This window comes from Rhinolophus sinicus, chromosome X, assembly GCF_036562045.2.
Source record: "Rhinolophus sinicus isolate RSC01 chromosome X, ASM3656204v1, whole genome shotgun sequence".
Classification (NCBI taxonomy): domain Eukaryota; kingdom Metazoa; phylum Chordata; class Mammalia; order Chiroptera; family Rhinolophidae; genus Rhinolophus; species Rhinolophus sinicus.
This window is the reverse complement of record NC_133768.1, coordinates 110,385,630-110,408,156: the sequence shown is the minus strand read 5'-3', so window position 1 is coordinate 110,408,156 and position 22,527 is coordinate 110,385,630. Positions and strand designations below refer to the sequence as shown.

At 48.7% G+C, this 22,527-nt stretch overlaps 1 protein-coding gene across 1 annotated transcript; it reads right to left on the bottom strand.

Moving 5' to 3' along the window:
• Positions 1 to 1,990: 1,990 nt before the first annotated feature.
• Positions 1,991 to 22,130, bottom strand: GABRQ (gamma-aminobutyric acid type A receptor subunit theta). Its single transcript, XM_019711253.2, has 9 exons — positions 21,728 to 22,130; positions 19,647 to 19,735; positions 14,380 to 14,447; positions 12,857 to 13,077; positions 11,074 to 11,156; positions 10,466 to 10,603; positions 9,739 to 9,891; positions 8,185 to 8,435; positions 1,991 to 7,417 (listed from the first exon to the last, which is right to left on the bottom strand). Exons 1-9 carry the CDS (start codon positions 21,874 to 21,876, stop codon positions 6,563 to 6,565), a joined length of 2,007 nt encoding a protein of 668 aa, XP_019566812.1. The 5' UTR covers positions 21,877 to 22,130; the 3' UTR covers positions 1,991 to 6,562.
• Positions 22,131 to 22,527: the final 397 nt, after the last annotated feature.

Genomic DNA, 22,527 nt, shown 5'->3' with positions numbered 1-22,527 from the left:
CCTATGACCATATGGGCTTTCTTTAGGCTCTGGCTGGTTTAAGCATGAGCTGGTGTAGCATGTGGGTACAAGCTGAAAACGGGATGGCACTTGGGGGTGGTCTTGAAAGAGTGTGGGGAGAGAAAATCTTCCTAATGGGCAGAGGTTTGAGGGCTGCACCAGGCTTGGGGTAAGAATGGGCTGGCTAGGTGGTCGGGGGACTGGGAAAAGTGAGGACTGGAAGAGGTGCCCAAATGAACAGGATCTTGCCCAAGGGCACACAGAGTATTCCAGACAGGAGTGAGGGCTGGAGTCCACTCTCTCCAATACATTTTTAACCTCTGTTCCCCCATGTGATATTAAAGGGAGGCTTTGTAAGAAGCTGATTTGTTCCTGAAATAGAGAAATGTAGAGTTGAGGATGCAGAATTGTATTCCGTTGCAGCAAATCTTAGCCTGGCCATTGGAAGAGTTCATGTTCAAATTCTGGCACTTGCTCACTGTGCAGTCTCTGAGCTGCTTCCAGACCACTGGACAGAAACTTGTTTGAGTCTCATAACGAATCCGTCCTTATCCCCTATTACTTGTAAACACATCAATATAAACATACGCTTAAGTTACTAAAATGTAAAACAAACCTGCATTAGTTCCGTACACCTTGAGATTCTAATCAGGAGGAGAGCTTGGGAGAGACCTGGGCTGAGTAAGCCGCACCGTGACAATACCAAGGGGCCCCTGAGAGGCCCTGACAGGGCTCGCAGGAAGCTAGGCGCCTGGGAAGAGGCCTTGCTGAAAGTTAGGCAAGCTGCAAAGGGGGAGGGAGACCACCTCCCCCTTCTTTCACCCTATAGCTTAGCTCTTTCTCTGCGTTAATGGATTTCAAGTTTTTTTTCAAGTGTGTCAGAAACCCACAAAAACCAAAAAGTTGATATTTGGACTATTTTGCACAGTGAATAATAACAACTTGAGCTGCTTTGTATATAAATGACACTATTGTTACATATAAAAATTTACTATTGTTACTTGTTCTTGAAAAACACAAAAATATAGAATGTACATCTGCTTTCCTAAACTTCCTTTCCGGAGCTTTCCATCCACGGTCAGTGGATGGAAATATTCATTCAGATATATCCGACCATCGCAGCAAAAGGGTTAGGGTTTTTGGGTAGCAACAGTGGGTAGCAAGTGACAATCAGACTGTTCAAGGACCACAAGCTCCACCGGGGGTTGTGGGTCACCTTCAGACTTGCTGACTTGTTGGCAAGAACTTAGCCAGCAGAAAATAACTCAGTAGCTAATAGTGGGCTGCAGAAGTAGTGAAGTAGTGTGAAAACTCCCCCTCCCGACTGCATTTCCTCCTTCTGCATAAACTTGTGACAACACCAGCCTCCCCGCCGCCTCATGGGCAAAGCAGCCTCTGCAGGGTGTGAATACACAGCTCTCTCCCAGCCTGCTTTGGGCACAAAAGGGGCCACAGAGGAGCCATGAGGTTAGGATTCCTGTTACAACTCCAGAGTTTTCATCTAAGTGCTTGGAGGAAGGTGCTCTGACAAATGTGGGCTGCAGCAAGGACCCTGGGACGTTTTAATGTGACTCTGCAAACTTTTGAAAAGCCGAGCATGATGCCCTCTTCCCACCCGCACAGGGCTTTCTTGCCCTCTATTCTGCGTGTCCACATTGGCAAAGGAGATTTTAAAAAATGTTCTTTATGAAGACCTCCCCCCAAATGGAAATAAGAGTTCATATTGTACTTTGGCGCCACAATGGCTTGCCATGTTTTAAAACTTTTGTTTCAAATGATTAGAATGGCTTGTGCAAAAGTGTAAACTAATTTCAACTGTGATGTTACTATTTCCCTTCCATTTGAAAACCGCGGATTCAAATGTCCCCGGGTACTAGGAGGATAATGCACAGTGCTGGGGGAGGGCAAAGGTGAGCAGTGGAAGCCAGAGGCTTCCTGGGCCCAGATAAAGCTCCCTCCCATCAACAGAGAAACCACCATGACCAGTACGCATATTTGCCATTACATATACATTTATTTTTTCCTCTGGCCTATTTACAAACCTTTATTTCAGCATACTTTTCAGAAGCGTCGTTTTGTTTCTTCATGTTATCCTTTTTTGAAGTCAGAACTGCTCAAGGTCTTTTTCATTAAAAAATGTACATTTAATAAGGACAAAGAGGGCACCAGGTGTCTTGGGGGGGCGGGGTCTCTGTTGCTCTGTCCTTTCACTGGTCAGGCCATCCAGGGCACGTGGGTCTTGGTCCGTTTCCTTTCTTGGTTTCCACTATCTGGACCCAGCACCACTCCTGAAGACCTGCATGTGTGTGTGGTTTTACCGTCTTTCATCTGCCTTGGCTGCCTTCTGAAAAATTCCCTGGCACGGCGGCTAGTGGCAATACACCTCGGCACCTTCAGTTGTGCTGATGACTGCTGACCCCGGGAACACAGCCAGTCTGGCAAGATGTTGAGTCAACAGAGATGACCCTGACCAACTGGGGCTATTTCATAATTGAAGTATATGAGGGAGACACTGTAACACCCTCCCCCTCCCTACCCCGAAAACCCAACACTAGTAATAGAGATTTCATATTGATCACAGGACACTATACAACAAACACAACCGCACTTGGTAGGACAAGTCACGATTTCCTTCGATACTCAGCACCACAGTAGGGAACCATGCAGGTGGATAGCTTAGCAAATGCATTCATTAGTTAATAGCTCAGAGGGTTAGCTTTTTTATGTACAGAATAAGGAATGGCCACAGTCTCAGCAACACATCTCTAAATATGCAGACTTTGCAGCCTTGCTATTAACAAGATGACATGTACTGTAAGAATACATTTGAAAAGCTCTGGTAAGACCCAGCAGATTGTCTGTTATCTCTGCAAAGGCACCCCACAGTGGCAGATGGAATGGGCAAGAACTTGGTAGGAAACGTGTGACATCCTCACAACAAAACGACACTTTGGAGAGACACAGGATGTCTTTCCCATGGTGGTGACAGAGAAGGGATTCGAGGGGAAAAGTTAATATGATAGCCCATGTGAGGAAAAGAAAGGGAAGGTGTGTAGAGGAGTCAAGTGGGGGTGGCTCCATCCCAGACTTGGCAGGCTCCTTCCCATTGGCCAAGCTCCAAGTTATTTATCACAAGCATTCTCTGATTGGCTGGGGCTGAGAAAGGCTCCATGGCCTGAACCCCAGAAGTGCCCTGTTAGATGCTCTGTACTTCCAGAGTGACTTGGTGTGAGGTGAGGAGTGGGAGGGGATGTAGGCAGCCAGTTTTAGGAAGGTGTCCCTGCAAGGCTGGGGACAGCTGAGGATGGCGCTCAATGATGATGCTGATTACAAAACACACATAGGACATGACAAGGGGAGATCTGGCAATTTTCAGACTCACATGACCAAGTCCATGGCAAACTCAGAAGGTTCAAGTTTCTGAAAAGGTGTCATTGCCAAACCTCCACCTCACCTTGACACAACCTCACATAGTGAGTCGCAGTCGAGTTCAACTGCTCTCATTGCAGCACAATAGGGCAATTATACCTTTTTAAGGTATAATGTTATTTCTAGCTACATGGATCTATAGATATATTTACAATTGGCCTCTTTGCGCTTCCTCACTGCTCCAGTCTGTCTGTATGACCTCACCCCAAATGAACTGATTGCCTCCCACGGGGCTCAAAGGCTCTCCAGGGTCCTGGAAGCCCCAATCCAAACCAACCAACCAATGTTGAAGCCTTTCCATAGCCCTGAAGGGAGCTTTAGATGTGGGGTTATTTCTCTCCCCCCAATCTGGATCTCTCTGTGAAAGGGTGTCCACCTAGAAAGAGGCAATCTTAGACATTCCAGAGGCAACTTTCTTGTTTGTACCTGTCTTACAAATTTGTGTGTGCATGTGTGTGCAAATACGAGAATAAATGCATATGGTTGTGCTTGTGAACGTATATACTGCTGAGAGTGAGAGCCCAATGTGTATCCATGTATGTGTGACTGTGAAGGTCTCCGTGGGTGTGTATGTGTAGAAGGCTATATTTATATACTACGTGTATAGAAAAGAAGAGGAGAGATGGCAAGCTGGGCTGGTCCAGGCAGTCAGTCCCGAGGGCTCCTTTGCACTTCTCTTCTTCACCAGCCCTCTTACCCCTCTGACTATCTCTTTCCCTGGAGGAGGTGGAAAGAGGGAGTTCCAGCTCCAAGGCTGAAGTTCAGCCAACAGCCATCCCAGGATGGCTACTAAGTTGCCCCTGCCCCGATCGGGCCCACCACCACAGTCCATGCCTGCAGCCACCTCCCAGGCACCTTTGGTTCACTGCATCCAGCTGCTAGCAGCCGATTCCCTGGGCCATTTCCTCCCATCACCCACCTGCTTGGGGCTGCCTCCAAGGCCAGGCTTACAAGGTGACTGGAATGAAGGGATGAATTATAAAGGCTACATACAACCATGTCTCCAGTTCTTTAGCTCTCTGTATTACGTTTCTGTTCTCAATGCATCTTCAAGGCATCCCAAACATGTCCTTCCAGGACAAAGCAAAATGCTCTGCGGTCCCAGCCTATCCCACAATTGAGAACTTCCTACTTCAAGGCACTAAATTATCACTTCCTAGCACTCTAGGACTACATTCACTTTTTAGTGTGTCTTTTATCCAGTAGATGGGTGGAGAGAGGAAAAGAGGAGTGGATGGGGACCGGGAGATGCTTCTCCCTGAAACAGGAATTGGAAAGAAACAGTCAGTTAATCAAGCTGGCCAAATGGGGGCCCCCTTATGTGGGAACAGGTCAAGGGTATTCTGGTGGTTCTACAAGAGCCACCAACAGGGAATACATATGCTTTCAGGTGTATTTCCTTTCACGTCCATTCAAATCAGGGAAATAAACATAGGTATGCAGTTATACGCATATACAGAATTACACCTATGTGTGCACACACATAAGTCACAAGGGGTGCACACATACATATATGCATCCACACGTTGTTACATGTACACTTATACACACCAATATAGATTTACACCAATAAACATCCAGCTTCTCAAATAGTTGTATGTGCACAGAGAACTACCTTGATGAACACACACACCCAAGTATACGCAGAAACACACATGTGGAAACACCGTTAAAGGGTAGGTGGCTGAGGGGCTGTAGGGGAGGCTGCCTAGGGAGGGTGGAGGCATATAGGCTGAGTGCTTGGCAAGTCTTGTTGTCCCATGGCCTCCATCAGTGACGTGGAACTGCTTGGCAAGTTGGAGCACAAGCTCCTTTCTACTTCCCTTCAGAGCCTCACTGGCTGGGCAGTGCCCATGTTGCATCTGTTCGGTTCACACTGGTCACTCACCGGCCTCCATCTGCAGACATGCTCCCGGTGCTTTAGAATGAGGTCTGGTGCCTGGCAGATAAGCAGAACCTGATGGAGCACCCCATTTTATAACAGGGAGAGGTGAAAGGCGAGCGTCTCAGTTGACAGAGTTAAGAGGACAAGAAGAAGGAAGAGCAAGTGGGGGTGGCTCTACTACTCACTGGCTGCATGTCCTCAAGCTCCATTGTTTTCCCCTCAGAACAACGGGGACAATGTGCTTTGCCTTCCATGGTTCACAGAGCTCCTGTGAGGGTTTGACGATGTGATGGGTCGGTGACCTAGTTGACGCTATGCACTAGACAAATAGAAAGGATTAGTATACAGATTTACAACAGTTGTTCATCTGCTATTCTAAATCAGATGGTAGTCTTCGTTCACCAAGTGCTTGCTCTGTGACTACTGGTCAACTCAGCATCTGACCCAGACAGATGTATTGAGTCCCTATGGTCAAGCATTGTGAAGCAGAAATATGTACAAGAGAAGTTCCAATCCCTCCAAAAATGCCAGCTCAACTTCGGTAATCTCCAACCCGACATCATTCACCCCCACCCCTGCAAGCTCCTGTTGGAAACCTGCTCTCTCACTTGCCCTGACGTCTCACTCAGCACCCCTAACCATCCACCTACATTCCATGCCCAACCCTTGAGTGGGCCACAATACCACACTCAAAATACAATAGAACAAATAGTGGGGGAAAAGGCACTTTCAAAATTCCTCAAGTTCCCTAGGGTCAGTCCCCTGCACTTCCAAGTCCGACCTTGCAGGTGGGCAAGGACCATAATCCCTAGGAGGAAAAAAAAAGCAATGAAAAGGAAAATTCAACACCTCAGGGGGACAGAAAACTCCCCAGAAATGCTTGTGTGCAGGGCTCGGCTCCTTCCTTTGTCCCTCATCCTGGTTCCTCTAGATCCTTTCAACATTTCCAGGGGCTTTTCTGTGCTTATTAGCTGTGAGAAGTTTTTTGAAAAGGTGTTGTCTTCTAGCAGAAAAGGAAAATCAATGAGCTATTTACCTCCAACTCCTCCTCAGTCCTTTTCCTTCGAGCCAGAACACATCCTTTCCAACTACTCCCCACCTGGAGTTTCCAAAGAAAAGGGTAGAACTGATTCGACTGCCCAAAGACCCAAAACTAACATGAACAAAGAAAAGAAGTCAAAATGAAAACAAAAGAAACTGTGAAAGGAGCACAGCACAGCGTGCCTGCTACTCTGGGGCAATACGGGACTAATTGGTATGGTACACCCAGTAAACGATGTTGAACACCACAAAGGCCAGAGGGAAGAGGACCCGGGACCACTTGTCAATCTTAGGGACGTAGTCAGGGTCAAAGAGCTTCTGGGAAAACCTTTTACCACAGGAGTACCCAGGGCTCGGGGGACAACTGTCGTCAGATTCTGAGTCGCTGTCCTTGTCTTGATCGAAGCCCACGAAACTGTCACCATCATTGCTGCAGATAGTGTCGTTGTCACCATCACAGCTGCAGGTAGTGTCATCGTCATCCCGGCTGCAGATAGTGTCATCGTCATCATCATGGCTGCAGGGAGTGTCAACATCGCGCTGGACTTGCTCCTCCAGCGCAGGGTGGTTGCGCTGAACTTGGTTCTTAGGAACTCTAAAGAACTCATCGAGGCTTGGAGGGACACAGCTTGCTTCTTGCACGTACCTCTGGCCACGGACGAACAGATGCCTCCCTCTGGGGCCATGGTCATGGCTGTCATTCACGCTGGCAGTCTCTTCAGTGTCTTCTGGGTCACGGGTCTCAGCACAGCCCTGGTCCTCGGCACTATGGTGGATTTCAGCAGTAGTAACGCTGTCATCAGTATCGAAATCATTAAAGTTAATGTCATAGTTGTGCACGATATTCCGCGAGGTGGACGAGAGGTCATTGAGGCCTTCTTCACTGGGCAGGCAGGACTGGTCCGAGAGGGTAGACAGTGAGCTGAGGCTTTCTGAGGTGGCCAGTGGGGCCTGCTTTGAGACAGTGGTCAAAGACCCGAGGCTTTCTGAGCTCGCCAGGCGGGCCCGTGCTGGTCTGGAGGGAGGAGAGCCACCATCATGTTCGATGTTAACCCGGTCAATCTTTGAGGAGACAGTGGATAGACTCATGAAATCAACAGACTCAAACCCTACATGAAGAAGCACTTTCAGGGAGGGAGGACGGAGGGGGCCTTCCTCATCGGCACTTGTAATGTGCTTGTTGGTCTCTTTCACTAACAGAATCACCTCTTCCTGGGGTCTCTGGTGGGCAAGGGACTAAGGAATGGGACCGAGAGGCTGTTAGCATGTAAGGGAAGTCCCTGGTGGCCGCCAAGCCTGTGTGTCCCTGGGGCAGCTGCTCCCTCTGGAGTGCTGTGTGGCAGACAGAGGCAACGCCTCCTCAGGCAGGTGGGTTTGGGCTCCCTGTGAAGGAGGGAGGGGTTGCTGGCCATGAATGTACCACCACCATGAAAAGCCTCAGCATGGCTTTGGGAGTTGGAAGAGCAAAGGAATGAGGCGTAGGCCAGACTCTCTGGTGTCTGTCTCTTCTGTTTAGCCTTCCTATGCTCCCTTTCCCCCTGGCTCCATCGCCTGCCCTTGGAAGCATGCTAAGTGGACTGGATTTGAAAGCCAAAGGTCTGGGGAAAATCTAGCTCTGCCACTTACTAGCCTTGTGACCTTGGACAACAACAACCTATAGGGGAGTGATGATAAAGTTTACTTCTTTATTATCTGGGGTGTGTGTGTGTGTGTGTGTGTGTGTGTGTGTGTGTGTTAAAGGAACCACTAAAAAATGTGAAAGCGTCAAGGGCCATGCTTAGGGCGAAGGGGTACTGAGGGAAAGCTGACTGTCAGTCAAAAAGACAAACCTGGTGCACCAATTCCCGGTAACGATAGCGGGCCATGATTCTTCGGGCTCTCCTGCGTTGCCTGTAAAGGCGCTGGGATCCTCTTCGGTTGTAGAAAAGATAGTTGATGCAGACATATTCCAGCAAGGACAGGAACACGAAGAAGAAGCATACAACCATATAGATGTCAATGGCCTTGATACAGGAAAGATGGGGGAGTTTTTCCTGCAGATGTGAGTTGATGGTGTTCAGGATGAGCATTGAAGTCAGACCTACAAACATGGCACAAGGTTAGCCTCCTCAGGTAGCTGCAGTTCTTGACAAGCCACTGGGCCCACATCCTACAGGAAGGGAGCCATCTCTGTGGTGGGGAGAGCCCTCAGCAAAAGGCCTTCAGCTTTCTAGGACTGGGGTCTCTGCTCTCTTTGTTCCTCCTCCCCCATCTGTACACCCAGCCTGTGCTTCAATGGTTCAGCGACTTCCTATCGCACTTAGGATCAAGTCCAAAATCTCCAGCGAGGGTTTCGCAGTGATTTAGATCTCCAGCCCCATTTTGCCCTATAACGGCTCTTTCCCCTTTGCCTTCTACTCCGTCGGCTTTCCTTTAGTACCTCAATACTAAATGAAGTCATGTCTCTAGGAAGGTTTTGTGAGCCCTAAAATATTACACAAATATAAAGGGTTAGTGTAGCACATGCTCCTAAAGGAGGCTGAGGAGTCTGCCCCAAAGACGGTGAAGGAGAAACCAGACCTGGATCCGAGATACACTGCATTCTTCAGGGTGAGGCCAAATGAACGTAGGAGCTGTTTTCTTAGGCCCCTCCTTGGTACTGCTCAAAAACCTGTGATACTCCCATTGCTTAGACATGAAGTTCCAACTGCTTAAAGTGGAACTTTTAAGGTCTTCCCAAGTCATCCCAGCTACTTTCTGCTACTTTCCCCACTTCCCCAGCTCCTACTTCAAGCACCCTGTGATTTAGCTCCCTCCTCCCCCTCTAGGGCCCTTGTGCCTTCCATCAAGCTATTTCCTCTTTTAGGGAATGCCAAGTCTTGTGACTCTGCCTCCTACAAGTCTTCAAAACCCAGTTCGTGCAACACTTGCTTGGTGTGATGCTAGCTAACAAGACCTGGGTCACTTCCTTTTCCGGACTCCAATGGCATCTGTCTCAGCATTACACTAGATATTCAGCGAGGGCAGCTCCTCTGAAGTCCTCTGCTGCCTAGTAGGGTATTCTGAGATGTTATTTAATCAATGTTTGTTGTATTGCATTTCTGATCTATACGTATGACTTCTCCATTCATTTACATATCCAGAAAAGAATAAATTCTGGTACTTTGGGCCTAACATACAAAGATCCCATCCCTGATTTTTTTTCACACCTGTCTCCAACAGGTCTGTCTGCTAGGGATTGGCTGAATGCCTATACAAATGCTTGTCGAGAAGGCTCCATTTTGTTTGCTTGCCTGTGTAGTCACACACTCCTCCCAGTACTCTTCCTTTACTCTTAACTTTTTTTCTGAGGAAGATGACCCAAGTCCCTCTGTGGGATGGGGGAGGGTTGGGGAAGGACCTACCGACTGTCACCCTCGCAACAGAGAATTCATGGTTCATCCAAAATGATATCCAAGAGGTGGAAGTGGTGAGGACAGTAGGCCAATAGACCTGCACAAGGTAGCTGATAATTTCCCTCTGGACCAGGAACTTCAGGATCAGGCGCTCATAGGAACCTGGCAAGGAGACATACTGGTATCAGGGTGGCAGGGCTAGGGGATTTTCAGGGTGAAGTTCAGGATGGAGGAGGGGAAACGGACGGACAGTTCAGCATCTAATGGTTCAGCCTGGACAGTCTGCAGACCTGACCCCATTTGCTGCCTGAAGACCAGGGACAATGGCATGTGTCAGTAGGCTCATAGGGCACAGCAAGTCTGCTCTTCCTCCTTCCTTCCTTCCTTGCCCCATGTCAAGTGAAGTTTTGAAATGTGAGGAACATGAGATATTTCAAAGCTGTAAACAGATGGAGGGTGAGGGGCTGGCCCCGAGAGGCTTTTTTTTTCCTCAACAAGAGCATGAATCTTTTACACCTGATGAGCGTTAAACCTGGCCAAGTGCTCCCACACCCATATCCTTATTTGCAGAGTAAGCCATTGGGACTTCTGAAAGGGGTTTTGGAAGGTTCCAGAACCAGAAGGAAATGCGAAAGGAGGCAACACAGAGTGTGTAGAGGTCCAAGGCAGAGGTTCTCAGGAGTTTACCAGGGTACAAGAGACAACAGACAGGAGACAAAGAAGGGGGCAAACCTACCTGTGTACAAAGGCACCTGTTTGCTAGTCAACGTCTTTCCCAGGAAGCTGAACTGAGGGATGCGCAGCTTGTCAGTGCCCTGGATGGCACTCCCGTTGCCTTCCCAGTATAACACGATGTCATCAACCGTGTAGCCATCTGGGAGATGGAGAGAAACCGCGGCAGTCAGTCTCAGAAATCAGGCATTGGCAGATTTCACACCAGGGCAGTCTGTGGGATCCAAACGATGCTTAGAACCTGCACTTTTGGGGGTTCCTTTGTGTTTTGCTGAGCCTGAGCATGGGGGCACTTGGAAAGAGAACTCTCAGTTTGGAGTTCCTTAGCCAGGAAGGAAAGCACAGCAAAGAGATATGTTCCCACCACGACCTTGTGCACAATTTCCCAGAGCAAGGTAAAATAGTCCTGTGGGACTATTTACACCTCAAGGCCATCTTCTCCCAGATGCCATGTATCTATCTGTCTGTCTGTCTGTCTATCAAGGGGAGAGAGAAAGGGGGAGGGAGGGAGTAGGGGAGATATGCCATCCCTCTCACTGTCAAGTCTGCCTTTGGTTTTCTGATGGCTACAACCCAGGGCAGGGAAGAAGGGGTCATGGGAGACAGACGTACAGCTCTCCACCTCCAGCTTGCAAGTCTGCTTGTCCATAGGGAAACTGTCCAGATTCATAGAACAAGCTGCTGTGGTGGTGAGTCTACAAAGGAAAAGCAAAAGAAAGGAAAAAATGAGTCAAGCCCAGGCAAACAACCATTCCTGAGAACACTGCAGGGCTGGGGAGGGGGAGGTACCCCAAGGAGTGACCCATCCAATACCTTCCCATACTGCCTTACTACAGCTGGGCCCTCCTTCTCACCCTCACTCTCTTCTTTCTTCCCTTCTTTCCTTCCCAGAGGAAAACTGAATAGCAGTTGTGTAGGGAGGAGAAAGGGAAATTGTATGTGACAAAGAAACCAAGAGATCTGGCAGGACTTAAACAAATAACACACGTGCCATGTCAGGAAACCTCAGGGTGTCAGAACAGGAAGGGCTCTTGAGGAAACTGAAAGCAGAGACAGAAAGGGGTGCTCAGGTATGGATGTGAGCAGTGGTCCAGGCCCACCTTTGGCCATGGGAGCTGCTTCCACCCCACAGCACTCTCATCTCTGTGTACCTGCCTATGAGGGTACTGACACCTAGCAAAATGCCTGTGGGTATAAATAGATAGGAGGGATTAACACCTCTGAGGTGGGCAACGGAGTGTTGGGCAGGGGCGTCAAGCTGCCATGTGTTGGTTCTGTGAGAGGAATCTGAGGAGAGGTCTTGGAGAAGCTGGGGAAGTGGGAGAAGTGACCAAAGGTCAAGAGGATAACTCCAAAAGCTCTCTGCAGCCTCAGCTGGGAGGCTCTGCCCCACCCCTTATCCTGTCCTTCCCAGCTACTAACTCTAGCCTGGTCCCTTTCAACCCTTGAAGTGATTTCCATCTGCACAGTGGGTAGGGTGTGTGTGTGTGTGTGTGTGTGTGTGTGTGTGTGTGTGTGTGTTGTTCTCCCTCCTATGAATCCTCCATGCAGCACTCATCAGCTGACGCCCCCTTAAATGAAACAAGTGTGACCAGGCTCCTGTTCCCTGCAAGCTTTGTTGTTCTCTGAGCCCAGTGCCTTGGTCCCTGGGAAAGTGGATGGAGAAAGAAGAAAACAAGGGACAGAGCAGGACCACCCTAGAGAGAGAGAGAGACCCTGAGATCGCACTGAACCCTGGCAGCTACCTCTTAGATAAATTTCATGAGCGAAATTTATATCTTGCACTGGTCTTAAGGGGCGGTTTGTAGTAAGAGGTGATGCTGCAAAGCAAGCCTTGGTGGCGTCTGCTGTTGTAAATAGAGCAGTGAGGAGTTCCAGCATGCACATATTCTGTGCGTCCAGAGCCACAGATGACAGACGCATACTGCACACCCCTGGGCCCCTATATGATGCAAATGACCAATGGCAGAGATCGGTCCCCCTCCCTCACTGCATGGGCTTCAGCATTTATGTCTCCCTCCCTCACTGAATGGAAGAAAAAAGACCCAAAGAGAAATGACAACGTGTATACAATGGTAAGGCGGAGGGAGAGACCTTCCAGTTGAGAGAATCAAGGAGAATTTCTTGACAAAGAGAGCATCTGCTTTAGGGATTGAAAGATGGCCAAGGTTTAGACTCATGGAAAGGGCCATTCCAGACAGAAGCAGAAGCCAAGGTATGGGGATAGGACAGCCAAGGATGGCTGTGGGAAACTGGGTGGGGTGAGTGATGGGGCAATGAAGACAAATCTGAAAAGCAATGGGATCCTCTATGTGTCCGTTAGAGTGCGTTCCTCGGATACTCGGTGGGAAGAAGGAAGCCTGCCAGGACAGCCTCTAGCCCCTGGGAAACTCACCGGATGCCATATCGCACCGTTCCATCTGGCTGAAGCTGAAACATGCGATTTTCCACGGTCACATCATGCACGAAACCATCCTTGCTATTTAGAAAGTAGCAGTCGGGGACCCACAACTTCTCAAGCATGCGATAGTCCAGAGTCAGGTTCAGGTTGGTCTCATAGTATGCTAAACGTGGATCTTTCCAGGTCTGATGAAAAAACATCGTGATTGTGTAGTCCTGGGGAGAGCAAGACAAATCCCAAATATAAGCGACATTGTCCAGCTGGACAACTCTCTGTCCTCAGAGAGTGCGTGTGTGTATGCAGGTGTGCAAAATACATTATAAACATAGATGAGTAATGAAACATATGTAAGAATGTTAAATGTTAAGAACAATGAAATGAACCTTGTGTAATTAAAATCCAGGTTAAGAAATAGAACTATCAGTAACTTTCAAACTTCAAAGTGTCCCTTCCAGAACCTGTTTCCCACACTTCCCTGCAGTAAGCTTTGTCTTAGATTTAAATGATAATGCCCTTACTTTTTGTTAGAGTTTTATTGCCTGTGTATGTATTTCTAGGAAACACATTGCTTAGTTGGACCTATTTTAAGATTTTTTTTTTTCCGAATGGCATCACACTGTATGTATTCATAATTTTCTTCCTTCACTCAACATTGTATTTGTGATATTCTTTCGGGTTGATGTGTGTAATTAAAATTTGTTCACTTGCTTTGCTTGCATATTGGATAATCTTCCTGCATATGGATATATTATGCATATTATTGTGTGGATACACCATAAATACCAAAATCACGATGAAATAAAAACTATGATGCAAATGTTCCGCTTTACACCCCTGCCAAGAGCAGATGAGAATTTCCAATGCCCCTGCCTTGCCAACACTGGCATTGTCTGACTTTGGATTTTTGCCGATGTGGTGGGTATGTAATCGGTTCCCATCGTGGTCTTATTTTGCATTTTACCGATTAATAATCCAGTCAAGCATCTTTTCACACGTTTATCTGCTACTTGGTTTTCTTCACAACAGTGAAGTTCCTGTTCAAATTTTCTGATCATTTTTATGGGTTGTTAAATATTCTTATTAATTCACAGGAATTATGTATATTTTCAATATCTTAGTTCACTTTGACTTATCCTTTTGCACTTGTTACACTGGTTTTGTTTGTTTTGCAAAACAGAAGTTCCAGAAGTTTTGGCTACACAGAATTTTCACATAGTTGGTTACCAGTATTTATTTTCATGGTTTGTGTTTTCTGTTTCTTTTTAAAGAAGGCCTTAGCTACCATAAAGGTGCAAAGACACTATCTTATTATGTTTAAAAAACTTCATAAGCCTTTCACTTTTAGGTTCAGAATCCATCTGGATTTCTTTATTTTTTATTCCAGGTGGCTGTGGTTTCCAAAACCTACTGTGTTCACCCATGTGGGTTCTGTTGCAGGTCAGAACAACTGGAGTGGGCTTATGACCTTGTCCCATGTACCTTGCCCTCAGCTTCATGGCTGGAGCCGACACACTTACCATAGTCGTTTCTGAGATCTTTTCAATACTGGAGATATACATAGATACTCCCACTGGCACAGGGGCACCTACAATACAGGAAGACACTATTACATGCAGAGTAGGATAAAGAGGACGAGTGTGGACTCAGGAGCCAGACTGCCTGGGTCTGAACCTCATTTTGAACTAGCTGTGTGACCTTGAATAAGTTACCTAACCTCTCTGAGTCTTAGTTGCCTCACGGGTAAAATGGGATCATTAGAGCCCTGATCTCATCGCTAATGCAGGCCAAGTACTTAGAGCAGTGCCTAGCCCGTGATACACTGAAAGGAAGGAGTTGGGGCAAAATCAAGAGAAAATAAGATGATGAATCACTCTTCTTATAAATGTTTCCCTGATAGAAACTGAGGAGCAATGAGCCCCCCCAAAAGAGCTAAGATTTGTGGTGTGTATGAGCATATTTGTGTGAGCGCATATGAGTGTGCCCATGTGTGAGTGAATGTCTTTGTGGGAATAAACGTGAGCTGTGCACATTAGTGTGTGTGAGCATGTGTGTGTGAGAGAATGCCTGAGTATGATTGTGTGCTTGAGTGTGTTTTGTGGGAGCAAATGTGTGTGCTTGGACGTGTATGTAGGCATGTTGTGTGGGAAGGTGTGTCTATGTGAGCATGTCTGTGTATATGAGTATGTGTATTCACATGTCAGTGAATGTGTGAACATGTTGTGTGCTTGCATACATTGCATGTGAATACATGAAAGCACATGCAAGCAAGTAGGCATGTTGGTGTGTGGAAGTGAATGTATGAATGCATTCATGTGTGAGTGAATTTGTGTTTTCATGTATGAGAGCATGTTTGTATGTGCGTGAATGTGTGGCCACGTACATGTGAAGGGATGTGAAGATATTTACGTGCATGTATGTTTAAATATTAAATATTTCAATGTTTCTGAAGGAGTGAATGTGTGAGCATGTCCATACGGATGAGTGCACGGGTGTTCCTGTGGATGTGTGAGTGGAGGTATCTGAGTGTGTTGATGAGCCAGTGAATGTCTGAGCGCATTTCTGGGTGAATGCATGTGTGAGCATATGCGTGCGTTTGAATGTACTGTGTGGGAATGCACACGAAGGTGGTCTGTGGGAGCCTGTTCCTGTGTTAGTGCACTTGTCAGCATGTCCATGCGTGAGTGAGTACACGGTCACGTTTGTGCGTGCAAGGCTGTTGTGTTTATGCGTGTATGTAAGTAGGTTGGAGTGCCGACTCAATGTGTCTGTGTGTTCATGTGTCTAAGCATGTTTACATGCGTCTGTGTGTGAGCAGGCATGATGGAATGTGTCCGTGTGTATTTGTGTGAGTGAATGGGAATGTAAGTGAACTTATGAGTGTGTGACTGCCTCTGTATGAGTGAGCATGTTCATTGTATGAATATGTGACTGTGTGTCACTGTGCAGCTATGAGTGAACGTGTAAGCATGTTAATGTGTGAGTGTGTTTGTGCGTGCAGGTGTCTATGTGTTAATGAGCGACCACGTTCATGGGTGAGTGTGTTTGTGTGAATTGGCAAATACGTGGACGTGTTTGTGTGCATGAACATGCTCGTGTTTGAGTGAATTCATATGTTCATGTGTGTGAATGTGCAAGCAGGTGCATAAGTGAATTTGTGTATATGTGAGCATGTTTGTGTGTGAGTGGATGTGTGGACATGTGCATGTGTATATGTGATGTGTGAGCAGGTTTGTGTGTATAAATGTGTGAGCATGTGCAAGTGAGTATATGGCGGTGTGTATATGTATGGGAGTGAATTCGTGAGTGTGTTCATGTGAGTTAGTACATGAATGAAAAGTGTTTGTGTATTAATATGTGTGTGTGATTGAATGTGTGTGTGTGTGTTCCTGCCTCCTGGCTTTCTTTTTCAGGCCTAGGTGGTAGCGCTGCCCCCTCATATGTGAGCAGGGATGTGAAAATATGTAGTAAACTATAAGGTGCTGTGGAAAAATAAGTTTTTATTGTTGCCTCATTGGCTCAAAGCTGCCTCCAGCCATCCCCACAGTTAAGCCTTTATTCTATGTGTATTACATCACACCGCTGCTATGGAAACACGCATGACGCTTGCAATTCAGCCTACTGGCTTCACTGAAGGCTGATTGCCCAGAAGCTGAGCTGCAAAGCGGAAAATGTGTTATTCCCATCCCAGTGCTTCAAAAAGCAAAGTGCTATTGGGAATCAGTGTATGAATAGCAGCTGAGAAGTAAATGGACCTCTGTGTGAAGGTATAGCCCAGACTCCAACATTCAGGGCTATTGTGAATGATCCCCAGCAAAGTGCTATGTAGTGACAGGAGTTTCTAGAAATGTAGTTCTTTATTACAGTCTTTCAGGCTCCCCACATGCCTTTGGAGGATGGAAGCTGTGTTAGGCAGGCAACAAGCCCCGGAGAGGCCAGCCAGCCATTCCCCCACCACCTCACTGCACTGTTAGACTTCTTGTCCTAGAGCACGCCATGCCACTGAGGCAACCTGTCCCTTACAGCAGAATCCTGGGGCCCCAAACACTAAAGGACCAGAGTGTAGTTCTGTCCATAGGTTCCCAGTTGAAAGGGCAAGTGGGAGCTGAAATGTAGTCACCAAGCCACGAGTCCTGGCTCAGGGATGTAGCCTGGAGGAAGAGGCCCTGGTACCTTTTTCTAATTTATCCACCTAGAGGGGACACTTTATGTGCTAGCAGTGGTCAGTATGAGGGCTTAGCTAAGGTATCCTACATCCCTAAAAGAGGAGCAAGAATCTTCCAGATAAGATCCCTAAATGCTGTCACTGGGGTGATGGCCTCAGCCCCATAACCCTTCACTGTCCCTCCTGATGGGCTCAGAAAGGCAGGAATACTGAGAGAGGGTAGCCACTTCTCTCTCGCTGGGAAACTTTGTTGCACCAACTCCTCTTCCTCCCTAGAATCCATTAGAATAGCAGAAGAAGACAAATAAAGAAAGGAATGATGAGGATGGCCCAGCCATTCCTTCACTCCACACCTATGTCATGCCAGGTCCTGGGCTACAGGAAGTCCTCAGGGACCTGCCTTTTGCAACACTGTGGAGTCCACTTCTCTTGCCCAGAAAGAAGCAGTTTTGTTAACTTTCCCTGGCTCTTCCTCCTCCTCCCCCTCTTCTCAAGGAATAAGGCTCCCCTTTGAACCTGACCACTGTTAGGTACATCCCTCTTCATGGGGTGTGTGTGTGTGTGTGTGTGTGTAGCCTTGAAAATCTACTTCACCTCAGACACAGAGGGGAATCTGACTGTGTGTCTAGTGGGAGGCCTTCCTGGGAGTCCTGGGCTCCCCCAACCCTGAACCCCCTGGCCCAGCTATCCCACTGATTGCTTTCCCTCCACAATACAACAGCCTCAGACTTAGAGCCTGCAGTGTCCTCATTCTCCCACCTTCATCTCTGTGGATGTGTTTTGTGTGTGAACATGTTCATGTGTGAGTGCATGCACAAGCCTGTTTGTGTGCAAACATGTTCCTGTGGGAGTATGTGAATGTGAGTGAATGTGGAAATCAAGGACCCATCTTTTTTCATAAGCACCAGGTCTGCATGCCCATAATGCTTAGTGTAACCAAGAGGCTAGGCATCAGGTGTAAACAAATCTGAATTACCTCAAAGGATGGTGGTGAGGTGCCTTGGAGATATTGTGAACCAGTGACACCTGACAATCCCCAAAGGTTGGTCCTTGCCCCTGCTCGCCCCCCGCCCCTAGTCCTGGGCGCCTGCAGAGATGGCATCTTGAAACAGTGGAGAGAATGTGCTTGGTGTACTTAAATGGCTGTTGGTCAGCCTTTGCTAAGAAACAAGAGAACGAGGAAAGGAGAAAATGTAGTAGCTACTCCCTTGACACCCACTGGTGCTTGGTGCAACTGATCCAAAACCGGTGTCATGCAATGGGGTGCTGGCTGTGCCCTAACACCTGAATTCCCATATTGAAAGAGCCTGTCTTCCACCCTCTCCATTTCTGCTTCCCATCTCGGTGCATACTCACCTTGGATCCTGGAGATGCGCCATCTGCCCTCACACTCAGAAGGAGCAACAGTAGCAAAGCTTAGTCCGGGCGACAAACTTGGTTTTCAGGGCGACTCCCCAAGCCAATCACAGCACCCCCCACTGGTCTACCACCTGGGCAAGTCCGCAGCATAGCTTTGTGCCCTTTCCGTGGAGGCATTATGTATTCCTGGAGGCATTATGCATTCCGAAGACCTCTATTCATATGTACAAATGTGAACCATTAGCACCGATTAACCCTTTAGAGTGGGGCTAATTCTACCACCTGGAGGAAGTGGAGGGCTTTCTCTGGGTTAACCACTCTGCTGTTTGTTTGTTTGTTTTAGTTCCTTCTCTGTTCCTTTGAGCAGAAATGTGACTAACCTCTAATGCACCTTCCGTTTGTCTGTCCTTCGTCTAGGTTTCCTGGGTGTCCTGTTCTGTGAGGTCAGGGTAGGATGCCTGTCCCTTAAATCCCTGTGATCAGGCCAGTTATCCCTTCTAAGGGGCGGGAGGCTAGGCAGCAATATAGGGAGAAACTTATGTATTGGCTTCCGGGAGGTTTGTGCTTCAGTTTCTTTGTGGTTAAGATCTGAGTGCTAGGCTAAGGAATTTGGATTTTATTTGGCAGTGAAATAAAACCATCAAAAGTTCCTGAGGTGATCAGGCTGGATTTATAAAGATCACACTACCTGTAATGTATTGAATGAAATGAACTCGGTGGGAGCTGAAGGTCTAGGGATGGGGGCAGAGGCAGAAGTGCCTGGGAGCTGGTGGGGGAGTGGGTGAAATAAACAAGACTGAAAAGACATCGCCCTTAGTTTTGAACTAGCTGCATAGGGCTAGTGTCCAGGGTGCACAGAATGTGTGGTCAAGTAAAACACCGTGACTATAGATGAAGCAGAAAAATTCTAGCCCGAGAAGCATGGCACGCGTTTTGTCTGGCATACCCATTTCTGTGGTTAGCACCTTTCTAGCCACACCAGGAAGCGAGCTGTTGGTTCGCTCTGTGACATTGTAAAGGAGTGTGGAGGGGCCAGAACACATCCTGCATAAGAAGGTAGAGAAATGGGGAAAATTCCAGGGGTAGAGTTAAAGGCCTGCATGTTGGGGGGCTGGGAGTGCTCGCTGCAGGTCTCCCAAGGGGAGAGGTGGAAGTGTGGAGCCGGGGGAGTGCCACTGGTCAGCCTACTGGATGGGGCTGGCTTATTGTATCTCAGCTCTATTCCACCTATACACAGGCTTCTAGTGTCTGGACGTGTCTTACCTCCAAAATTTGGTCTCAGACGGGCATCATATCGCGACAGCACCCTGTCCAAAATCTTGTGAACCACAGCTCCATTTGCACAATTTTTGCTAAAACAGAGAAGTCATTAGTAAGTGCCACATTGCTTCTCAGAGAACAAAAACAAAGAGCGCACCAGGTGTCAATTGCCAGGGCCTTCCCTTCTGCACACACGCAGACATGTACAGTCATACATGTGGAGGTCTCTCCGTGCTCCTCTCCCTCCCCACAGTGAGTCAGCCAGAAGCGCAGCAGTGACGCAGACTCCTATTTCCCCTCCCCCTCCTTAGCTTGTATCCAGAGGGTAGGGCACAATGACTGGATCCTGGTTACCAGGCAGGATTGAGGGTGGGGAACAAGGGAGCCAGTAGGGGAAGTGGAGAGGGGAGGGAGTGGGCAGGTGTCAGCCCTCACATATATGCATTACTTCAACCCCCTAAGGGGCACCACTTGGATGCAGCTTTCTGGGTTGGTGGGAATCCTTCCAAGGGCACCTGATTGCCCTAGGAAAGGCCAGTCTTCTTCCTTCAGGGCCCGTCTGAGCTGAGCCATCCAGTCTACATTCTCCAGCTCAGTCACATTTCCCCTACCTGGTCTAGGGCTGGGCATTTAGTTGTCACGTCTATGTAAACCTTCTTTTTGTACACCTCTGTTTTAAGACTTGGCATGTGGCATAGGACACAGAGAGAGAGCATGGCGCATGCAGCAGAGATTTATGATCCTCACCCAACCGAACCATTTCAGATTCTTGGGGTTCAGGGCAGTCCTCAAAGGGACATATTCTGAGAGCAGGCATCCCTCTGGCTAAGTATGTGCTTCTAGCCTAGACGTGTCTTGGATGGGCACATATAAGTAGATCCAGCTCAGCTCGGCATAGATGGCCTTTCCAGAAGTCTCTAATGTGCTCACCCAATTCACCTAGCTCTTCAGTGGGTCTCTTTTCCCCAAGAGGGACTTGTGAATTAGAACAGCCCCTGGGGATCACTATTACTCTTAGAATCTTTGACACAATGACTAGGGGAAGACAGCCCCTGTAAATCTGTAGTGTGTGTGTGTGTGTGTGTTCACTAGCGCAGTCTGGTATGCTGGGTTGGGGTTGAGGCCATTGCAGAGCTGTCTGCTGGAACCTTGCCCAACTACTCCCCCTTTTCTGAATACGTATTCATTTCTGGTTTGCCATTTAAAAAATTATTTCCAATCATCTTTAATGACAAAATTTCATTTTGCATCATTCCAAAGTGTGCACATAAATTATTCCCGAATTAAAGCAATACACTCCCACCTGTTTAGGACCACATATTACCCATATGCCAGCGCTCAGGTTCCCTGGCCACCACAACTACACATTTCTGTGTGCTCTACATGTAAAGGCTGACTGTTTAACATCTCTTCTGTTATATGCAGACCCGAAGAAACTTGATACCAACCAGAAGAAAACCTGAATCTTCAAATGTTTTCACAGACAAAAGCGCACCTATCTCAGGCCACCCGGTTATACGGTTATACAGACACGGATCGCACTGTCTGGGCTCCGATTTAGTTCAATAATTCTATCTATGGCATCGGAAAAGGTCCTCACCGCTCAACACGCACACGCACGAACACACACGCGCGCGCCTCAGGGAACAGACTAAAATGCGGACTCAAACAGGTGTCTCTACTGTCTATGTTTTGAGACTTGCTCATCACCCTGTACCACCCCCACCCCAATCCCACAGGTGTCAAAGACGTGACTGGGAGAAGCTGCCCAGGGTCCAAATCGCTGGGGATGGATGGCAAACCCTGGGTTGAGGGCATTCTCTCCCCCACACCCCTGGCTGCACTTTGGGCACCCGCAGAGCTCTCAGGCGCCACAGTAACAGGTGGGCTTTAGCACAGCGCTCTTCCAACCAGTCACCCCTCACTGCTACCCCACTCCCCTCCAAGTACCAGCAGGTAGGGCCCGAGCAGCAGGGCTCGGCGAGCCCGGGGCCAAGTCTCCCCGAGCCCGCTCCGTCCAAGAGGCCTGAGGCCGCCCGCTCGCCTCTGTCCTCGCCCTGCCCAGCCTGGCGGCGCCCGCTTACCAGTTGAAGACGTTCTGGACGACTTCGGGCACGGGAGACGAGACCTCGAAGTGGAATTTCGGGATGGGACTGGCGTCGTTGCCCTCCGAGAGCCACGTCCTGATGAGTAGCAGGAGCACGGCGGCTCGCAGCATCCCTCGGATGCCCATGACCGAGGCGCTCTGCGGGCCGGAGGGCACGAGAAACGGCCAGCCGCCGGCGGGGAAAGGGACGGAGTAGGGGCAGTGCAGGGCGAGGGGGAGCTCCGGGGTCGCTAGGAGTCGCCTCCAAGGAGAACAGTAGACAGGCTAAGGGGAGCAGGGAGCGTGGGATGAGCAGCCCCGGCAGCTGTGCCCGACTCAGCGCCCTGGGACGCGCCCGGCAGCTGCGATGGTGCGCTCCGTCTGCGGCCGCTCCTGGCTGCGACTGGGCACTGAGCGGGTCGTTCGGCTGGCTCCGCCCACTCCGACGGCAGCACCGGCCGAACCAATCCGGCAGGTGCCAGGAGCACACAAAAAGGCGCGTACTCTTGCCTCCGCCCCGCAGCCTGCGCGCCACCCGGCCCCCCGCCCCTTCAGGGCTTTGCAGGCGTCCCCTGGCCAGCCTCAGACAGACAGGGGTGGGGCCCGGCCAGGGGAGGAGGAAGGGGACGGGGAGAGGGAGGGCAGCCAGCTGCTGGAGGGCTGGGCACCGATCCGCGGCTAGGGGCACCAGTTTGGTCCCGCTTTTCCTCTCCGCATATATGTAAAATGTGCGTTTCATTTGGAAAAGCGTGTGTGTGTGTGTGTGTGTGTGTGTGTGTGTGTGTGAGAGAGAGAGAG